Source organism: Mesocricetus auratus, unplaced genomic scaffold (assembly GCF_017639785.1).
Source record: "Mesocricetus auratus isolate SY011 unplaced genomic scaffold, BCM_Maur_2.0 Super-Scaffold_100027, whole genome shotgun sequence".
Lineage (NCBI taxonomy): Eukaryota > Metazoa > Chordata > Mammalia > Rodentia > Cricetidae > Mesocricetus > Mesocricetus auratus.
In genome coordinates, this window is record NW_024429208.1 from 773,652 (window position 1) to 782,215 (window position 8,564).

Sequence of the window (8,564 nt, forward strand, 5' to 3'; positions counted from 1 at the left end):
ATAGAATAGACAGATACCATGGTCGGGCTCACACATTTCTCTTTTGTTCCTATTGCTGTGGGCTCTTAAGAGGACTTACTCTGTACTGCTTTAGGCAAGGACAGTACCCAGGGATCTGATGCGTCTCTCGCAGAAGGATAGGAAATGTTTGGAGAACACATTTCTGAGCTATGGCGATCTCTTTTTTTCTTTCTTTCTTCACTCAGAATCTGTTCTTAATTATTTCCTTCTATAGTGTGAAACACCCACCTTGTGCAACTTCAAAAGTTCCTGACTTTTCTTTCCAAAACTGGCATCTAACTGTGTGCAAGGTCTGGCTCCTGTCAGCACTGATATAAGGGAAGTGAGTTCAGCCCAGATCTGAGAACGACTCCTCTCCACACTGACGTGTGTGTGTGTGTGTGTGTGTGTGTGTGTGTGTGTGTGTGTGTGTGTGTGTGTGTGTGTGTGTGTGTGTCCTGATCCAGGACAGTCAGGTCTGGGAGACCTCTGTCAGAGACTGAACTTAGTTTCCAATGAACTATAAATGTATTCTTCCTTCTTGAAAATAAAGATGTGGTAATTTTGTTTGGCAAATTCTTCCCATGGAAGGCCTCACCCTCCCTGGGGAGCAGAAAGGGAATGAAGAAAGGGGGTAAGTGGGGGGCAGGGGAGGGGGAGAGGGAGAGGGAACTAGGATTGACACATAAAAGAAACTTGTTTGTAATTTAAATTTAAAAATAGGAAAAACATATTCCCATGGTTTACTTAATGGGTAAGCCCAATCAAAGCAAGATGACTAAAATAATATCTCTGTCTTGAGAAGTTGAAATCCATCTTTCGATTCTCTCCGTCCTCTTTTTTTTTTTTTTTTTAGAGACTGTCCTGGAACTCACTCTGTAGACCAGGCTGGCCTCGAACTCACAGAGATCCACCTGCCTCTGCCTCCCAAGTGCTGGGATTAAAGGCGTGGGCCACCAACGCCGGGCAATGCCTCTCTTTCTAGTCAGCCTCATGTTTAAATCTGTTAATGCCTCCCCTGATAAACTTGAACTTTGCTTCATACTGGTAGTTATTTTTTTTGTTTTGTTTTGTTATGGTTTTTGGTTTTCCGAGACAGGGTTTCTCTGCATTGTTTTGGAGGCTGTCCTGGAACTAGCTCTGTAGACCAGGCTGGCCTCGAACTCACAGAGATCTGCCTGCCTCTGCCTCCCGAGTGAGTACTGGGATTAAAGGTGTGCCCCACCAACGTCCGGCATACTGGTAGTTCTTAAATTCTTTTTTCTTTTCAAGTCAAGAATTTCATCTTCACTTGAGCAGAGGTCTCTGAGCAGAGCTCCTTGCCTTCTACACATGCAGCACGAAGCTGCCTCCACCATACATCAAGCTGCTACTGCCACCGTTCCTGATGGCCACAAAGGACTCCCTGAAGCGGTGTTGGCCAGTTCCCTTGACTGCCACTGAGCTGTTCCACTCTTTTGCTTTGCATGTTACCTCCGCTCCTTCATCTCCACTAGCCAAAGACCCATGTGATGGTTTATTTTATTTTTATAGGTGTTTTATCTGCATGTATGCATGTCTGTGCACCACTTGCAAGCCTAGTGTCCATGGGTGCCAGAAGAAGGCTTCGTGTCCTCTGGAACTGGGGTTACAGGCAGCTGTCAACTCTCATGGAGACACTAGGGACCAAAGTCAGGTCCTCTGGAACAAAAGCCAGTGCTCCTGACTGCTGAGCCTTCTTTACAACCTCAAGACCCACCTAGTGTTTAGTGACCACTCATTTGCCAATGATCCCAAAAGAGACCTCCATACTCCATGCTTGAGTCAGATGTAACAGCACACTGATTTCCAGGAAGACATCCACTGGTGCCTTATGTCACTCCTTTTGCCTCAAGAAACCTTCTTGAGGTCAAATTGAGGTGAACTGATTCTGGAGTGAGATCCAGAATCCAGAGAGAAAACTCATTAAGCAGAACATTCTGGATTCAAAGTATGGTAAGAGCTGCTGGAGGGATGTCTTGGTGGTTAAGAACACTGACTGCTCTTCTTCTTCTTCTTCTTCTTCTTCTTCTTCTTCTTCTTCTTCTTCTTCTTCTTCTTCTTCTTCTTCTTTTTCGTTTCGTTTTTTGAGACAGGGTTTCTCTGTGGCTTTGGAGACTGTCGTGGAACCAGCTCTTATAGACCAGGCTGACCTCGAATTCACAGAGATCTACCTGCCTCTGCCTCCTGAGTGCTGGGATTAAAGGTATGCTGCCACCGCCGCCTGACCTGACTGCTCTTCTTGATGATGGGTTCAGTTCCCAGAACCCACATAGTGTCTCACAACGGTCTGTAACCCAAGTCCCAGGGGAGCCAGCAACCTCTTCAGCTAACCCTCCTCCTCCAGGCAATGAACACATATGGTACAAAGACATACATGCAGGCAAAACACCCGTACACATAAAAAGAAAAAAAATTCAAAAAAGTTGCTGATTCTACGCATGACATACTCCGGTGTCTTAATTCTTTTTCTTAATCTTTAAAGTCGTATTTAATGTATATGAAATGTTTGCCTGCATGCATGTCTGCGCATTTCTATGAGTGTCTGGTGCTCCCAAAAGGTCAGAAGAGAGCATCAGATCTCCATGTGGTCGTTGGGAATCAAAGTCAGGGCTTCTGCAGGAGTGGCAAGTACTTTTAACACCTGAGCCGTGTTATATTACCTTAGTTGTTCTATTGCCAATAGAGACAGGAGTCAGATATTGGGGTGAAAACCTGAGAAATCAAAGAAGCAGTGGAGAGCCACCAGCTGAACTTCTCTCCACACTTTCCAGACCAAAAAGGGGCTGACAAAAAAACTCACACAAATCTCCAAGTCCCTCCCTATTCCTTCCTGTGCCTCTCAAACCATATCCTAGGTCCTCCGTAGTCTTTATGACTAATTCTTATCAACTAGTTGCTGAATCCACCCCCTGATTCACGGTTAACTTTACTAGCGCAGTCTCAGGGTGTCACAGTTCGATCCACTATCCCAAAACATTTCTGTCTTTTGTCTAAATGAAAAGGAAAGGTTTTGACTCACACAGTGAAACTGTATACAATAAGAACAACTATCGGGTGAGAATTACATTTGCAGTGTCCAGCCCATTTGTATTTGGCAAATCCAGAGAAAGTGCTCTATTGTCTATCCTACCTTGTGTTGGACATCTTACCATGTACGCTGGTACCGCAGCATGCAGGCCCATAGCAGGAATGATGATGGCATTTCTCCCCTGCCACACCCACTCCAGTGGCGTCTGCACGACAAGCCTTAAAACTTGGTCGCTGGCCTGAGGCAAAAGTTTCATTGAAACTGGGGTCCTGGAAGATCCCTGGCATCCCATATCAAGGATGTGTTCCAGATTTGTTCTAGCAATAACCGATGGATGTTTCTGTACCCTGTCTTTTTTTTTATATCAATTTCTTTTGTAGGAATAAGTATGCCTCAAGGGTCCAATCTGATTGAAGGCCCGGTAAAATTGGATGCTCCTCCTCTGGCCACCACTGATGTTCCAACTTCCTTGCCAGAAACAGAACCAACAAAATCAGGGGTCCGTGGTGGGCTCCTCCAGTAAATAGGGAATCTCTCCAAATGTTTAGGACAATGGCTGCTCCCTTTCCTTATACTGGAATTTATGATGAAGAAGATAATAGGAGGAGAACATATGTTGTACTAGACCCTAATTTCTGGAAAGGCTTGCTAGAGCAAGACCCCCTTGGTGTCTATTATCCAAGGCACAGCGAAATAGCATAATCAGAAAATTAGAGAAGGCAAGTCAATGGTGGGTTAAGTACTAGGCCAGTTCTTAGGTATTTGGTTTTCTATTTTGAATTTTCTAGTCTCATGATGTGTCTGATTGCCGATTTTGCTGACTTCAGTGTACCTTGACATATATACAAAATTAACTTTTCTGTTTTGAACTTTTAGTCTTGTGATGTGCCTTATGTGTCAGTTTTGCTGACTTCAATGTACCTTGACATATGTACAAAATTAATTTTTTTACTTCCTTCACTCCAAGTTCAAGGTAGAATTCAAGAACCCTGTCTAAATAAATATTAATACATTTTTATTTTGTTGTGGCAACAAACATGGGTATCCACAATTACCAGATAAGAGCATTAAAATCTTCCGCCTACATGTGTGGGTACGGCAAGCTGATTGTTTCACGCTCAACTGGAATAACAGGTTAAATGCAACAAGTATATATGAAAATCCATCAGTCTGTACTGAAACAGATTAAGAAAAAGACTTGCAAACTTGTGAAGTTGTAAAGAAGACCCACACTGCAGACTGGGAAATTATTTTGTCAACATAATGGATTTGTTAATATCCTAAACAAATTGAAACATTTTACAAGGTTTTGGTTTCTAATGTTATTCATCCATATGACTCACATAAAACAAAACAAGCAAACAAACAAACAAAAACATGTTTTCCTTGGGGAAACCCACTAAATCCTAAGAGCACGTGGAGATCCTGAGACCGGAAAGACTGCGAACAGCTGACCTAGACAATGCTTGAACTGGATCAAGAGAGACAACACGAGGAACGCTCTTGGGAGGCAGGATAAAGGCCGGTGTCCCTTGTCCGGGATGACAGGTGGCTGAGAAAGAAACCCTGGAGATTTCCCCCTCGCCTACACGGTTTGCTTCCTGGTCTCCCAAACTGAGTCAGATTCTTCTGCCTAGAGACTTATGACGCGAGGATAACTCCCACTCCCATTGGGTGTCCGGTTTGGGCAGAAGCCCCCGCGAGGTTCCGGGTTCTAAAAACCGCGCAGAGATCAAAAGTTCCCCAGATCTGAGATATGGGCGATGGCGCTGCGCGCGCTGCTCCTGCTGCTGGCGGCCGCCCTGGCCACGACCCAGACCCGCGCGGGTGAGTGCAGGGTCGGGAGGGTAACGGCGTCTGCGGGGAGGGCGGGGGCGGCACCGGGGAAGCCGCGTCCCGGCTTCGTCCAGCCAGACCCTCCGGCCCCTTCCCCACCCGCGTCCCGGGCCCCGCGCCCCGCTCCCCTCCCGGCCCGCGCACCAGCTCCGGATGCTGGGAGGGCGGTGGAGCCGCCGCCAGCTTCTTGCTTCCTCCAGGCTCGCACTCGCTGCGTTATTTCGGCACTGCCATGACGCAGCCGGGACACGGGCAACCGCGGTTCGTCGCCTTCGGGTTCGTGGACGACACGCGCTTTGTGTGGTTCGACAGCGACGCGATGAGCCCCAGAGAGGAGCCGCGGGCGCCGTGGATGGAGGAGAAGCGGCCCGAGTACTGGGAGCGGCAGACTCGGATCGCCAAAGCTAACGCACAGATTTTCCGTGATAATCTGAGGACCCTGTTGCGCGCCTACAACCAGAGCGAAGCAGGTGAGTGACCCCTGGACGGGTCTCCTAGCCCTGTGTGACTTGAATGGCGCCCCAAATAGTCGACCAGGCTCATAACCCAAGGCTACTGCCGGGAGCATCTCCTAGACCGCACAGAGACGGAGAAATCCACCAGTCTGGGCATGGGGAGGTGCGGGGTGGAAGGACTCTCAACCACTCGTGCTCCTCCGTTCCTCCGTGGGGCCGGGCTGAGAGCAGCGGGCGGGGCCAGGCCTCTGGGGCTGATTACTTCTGCCTTCCAGGGTACCACACCATCCAGACCATGCGGGGCTGCTATATGGGCAGTGACGGGCGCTTCCTCGGCGGGTACTACAGGACGGCGTATGATGGCGCCGACCACATCTCTCTGAACGAGGACCTCCGTTCCTGGACTGCTGCGAACGAGGTGGCTCTAATTACCCAGCGCAAGTATGAGGCAACGAATGAGGCGGAGCACCACAGGGCCTACCTGAAAGTTACATGCATGGAGTGGCTCCGCAGCCATCTGGAGAAGGGGAGAGAGATACTGCAACGTGCAGGTATCCAGGGGCCCGCAAACACCTGGATCCCTGTGTAGACTTCCCTGCTTCGGGTTTCCTGCAAGGCCACCTCCCTCCCTTCTGGTTTAGCCTGCGTGAATCTTCTTGGGTTCTCTCTGGACAGTTAAAGAAGCCCTGTCTTGCAGGAGAAGTCAGTTCCTGCAGTAGTAGCTCACCACCCTCCAGCCTGGGACTTTAGCTGGAGACTCACTTTGTTTACCTGCCCCCACTCCGGTGTCTTTGGAAGTTTGGTTAAGTTTTTCTGAGTCACCCACCCGGCCTCCCCCAGGTCAGAACCCAATGTTCATTTCTGAGACTTGGGACGACATCTCACTCTGGGCTGGCTCCAGCTGGTTCTAGGACTTTCCAAGGTAGAGAGTATCCTAGAAGCCCGTGTTTTGTGCCTCCTTTCCCGCCTAAAGAGTCCTGTTCATCAGGGAAGGTAATGAAGTCTCTGAACCTGAATTCTCAGATCCCCCAAAGACACACGTGACTCATCATCCCAGACTTGAAGGAGACATCACCCTGAAGTGTTGGGCTCTGGGCTTCTACCCTGCTGACATCACCCTGACCTGGCAGAGGGATGGGAAGGACCAGACCCAGGATATGGAGCTTGTGGAGACTAGGCCCGCAGGGGACGGAACCTTCCAGAAGTGGGCAGCTGTGGTGGTGCCTCCTGGGGAGGAGCAGAGATACACATGTCGTGTGGATCATGAGGGGCTGCATGAGCCCCTGACCCTGAGATGGGGTAAGGACGGGGTAGGCTGTCAAGGAAAACGGGAGCCCTCTGGAGACCCTGAGTAGAGCCAAGGCCCCTCACTTTTCCTTTTATTTCCCAGACCCACCTCCTCAGCACATAGATCCCATTGTGGGAGTCACTGCTGGCCTGGTTCTCCTTGGAGCTGCCGTCACTGCTGTGATGTGGAGAAAGTTACCAAGGAGGCATGGTGAGAGGAGACTGGGGTCTTTATTGTGAATGTGCATGGCATCAGTATGTTCATGTGTGTCATCGTATGCATGCCTAGGGCAAATGACAGCTTTGTAGAGTTCTCTCCGGTTCATGTGGATTCTGGAGGTCAAACTAGGTCAACAGGCTTGCATAGCAAGCACCTAACCCACTGAGCCCTCTATGGTATGTGTTCCTAAGGGAATCAGAAGCCTTTAGAAGTTTGTACAGCTTTACACACTTTCCCAGTCCTGTGTGCTGTGTAAATTGTGTAAAACAAGAAATTATCTATTACCAAGGTGACCATGGCCTGAGGACCTGGCTCCCAGTGCCTGCAGGTCAGAAATTCCTCTGGAGACACTGACCTCCAAGAGGGCAGTTGGCCCTTTTGCACACATCCCTTCCTGTTGCTTCATCTAGCCCTGTAGTCTGCATCAAGTTCAAGACACCTCCCCGTGTCCCGGGATTTGCTGGTTCTTTTAGGCTGTCATGGCCCTGCTGCCTCCACGACCTCTCACAAGTTTTGTTTTCTACAGGCACAAGTGGCAGCTATGTTCAGGCCACCTGTAAGTTTGGAAGGGCTAGCCCTGAGACCCTTGTGGGAGTATAGACAGGAGCCTTTAATTCCAACCGCCAACCCCCGTCTCCTGTGGGCTTTTAAGGCTTCTAAATTCTTAAGACATAGGAGACCCTGAAGTCGAAGGCAAGAGTGGCAGCAGGCAGGGCTATGTTGTAGGTTCCTGGGTTTGGAATGCAGGTGGATTAATATGCAGTGGGCTATTCAGCACCGATGCTTGGCGACCTGCATTTTCATGAATTTTCCTCTGCAGTGTGACTATGGAACTGAGCCATATGATGGTCGAATGCACTAAGAAGAGCTCCTGACTTCTCTTCCTGCCGTTGGTGTATATGTCCATCTGTGTGACCTGTCAGCAAATGTGAGTCTGTTCAGGCAAACTGGGATTAGGGTTCTCCACCTGTCTACTGAGAACAGCACCTAGATATGAATCTATTTGGAATTCTCGCCCTAGTTCTACAGCCACTTAGTTCCAAATAAACACACAGAGGCTTCTATTAATTACGAACTGTTTGGCCTATGGCTCAGGCTTATTGGCTAGCTCTCTTTTATTAACCCATTTCTATTAATCTGTGTGTCTCCGCGTAGGCTTGGCTTACCAGTGATGCCTGGGTCTCTTTCTTCCTTGGCATCTCCCAGACTCCACCTACTTTACATTGGCTTTATCAGTCAATGGCCAGGTGGCCAGGTGCTTCTGTCCTATCTCACATTTTTTGGAAGTCACTTGCTCCCACTTCCTGCTTACTCAGTTAATATTTCCTTCTTGGGTCTCTGAGAGCGTTGAAGACTACAGTATAGTTATAGCTCTCCTTGTTTAACAGACTCAATAAGAAACTCACTAAAAATGTGTTATGTATAGGTTTGCAAGACATTAAAAGATGTGATAATGTAAATTAGGATAGAAAGTAAATTGGGTATAAGACTTTGGACTCATTAAGAAAGAGTAAACGGAATATTACCTCTCAATTTGCCAAATGCTAATGGACTAGACATTGTTAATGTACTTACCTGTATATACTGTACATGTTTACTGTACTTATTGTGTATAGTTTTTCTTATATTGGTGATAACCTTTTTTATTTTTAAACAAAAAAGGGGGATGTGGTGGTGCTATCTTGTTTGTACAAATAAAGCCTGTTGGGGTATCAGA

At 48.1% G+C, this 8,564-nt stretch overlaps 1 protein-coding gene across 1 annotated transcript; it reads left to right on the forward strand.

Annotated features, from left to right (window-relative positions):
* Positions 1 to 4,748: 4,748 nt before the first annotated feature.
* On the forward strand, positions 4,749 to 8,564 carry LOC101826335 (saoe class I histocompatibility antigen, A alpha chain). The gene is made up of 6 exons (XM_013126089.3): positions 4,749 to 4,876; positions 5,086 to 5,355; positions 5,616 to 5,891; positions 6,364 to 6,639; positions 6,731 to 6,838; positions 7,668 to 8,564. The coding sequence occupies exons 1-6, from the start codon at positions 4,813 to 4,815 to the stop codon at positions 7,670 to 7,672; spliced, it is 999 nt and encodes a 332-aa protein (XP_012981543.1). The 5' UTR covers positions 4,749 to 4,812; the 3' UTR covers positions 7,673 to 8,564.

Bases quoted from the DNA above. Each gene is read 5' to 3' on its own strand.
- LOC101826335 (XM_013126089.3), top strand. From the start codon at position 4,813: ATGGCGCTGCGCGCGCTGCTCCTGCTGCTGGCGGCCGCCCTGGCCACG. The intron at 5,356-5,615 runs GTGAGTGACCCC...TCTGCCTTCCAG, and splicing joins CTACAACCAGAGCGAAGCAG to GGTACCACACCATCCAGACC. The intron at 5,892-6,363 runs GTATCCAGGGGC...CTGAATTCTCAG, and splicing joins AGAGATACTGCAACGTGCAG to ATCCCCCAAAGACACACGTG.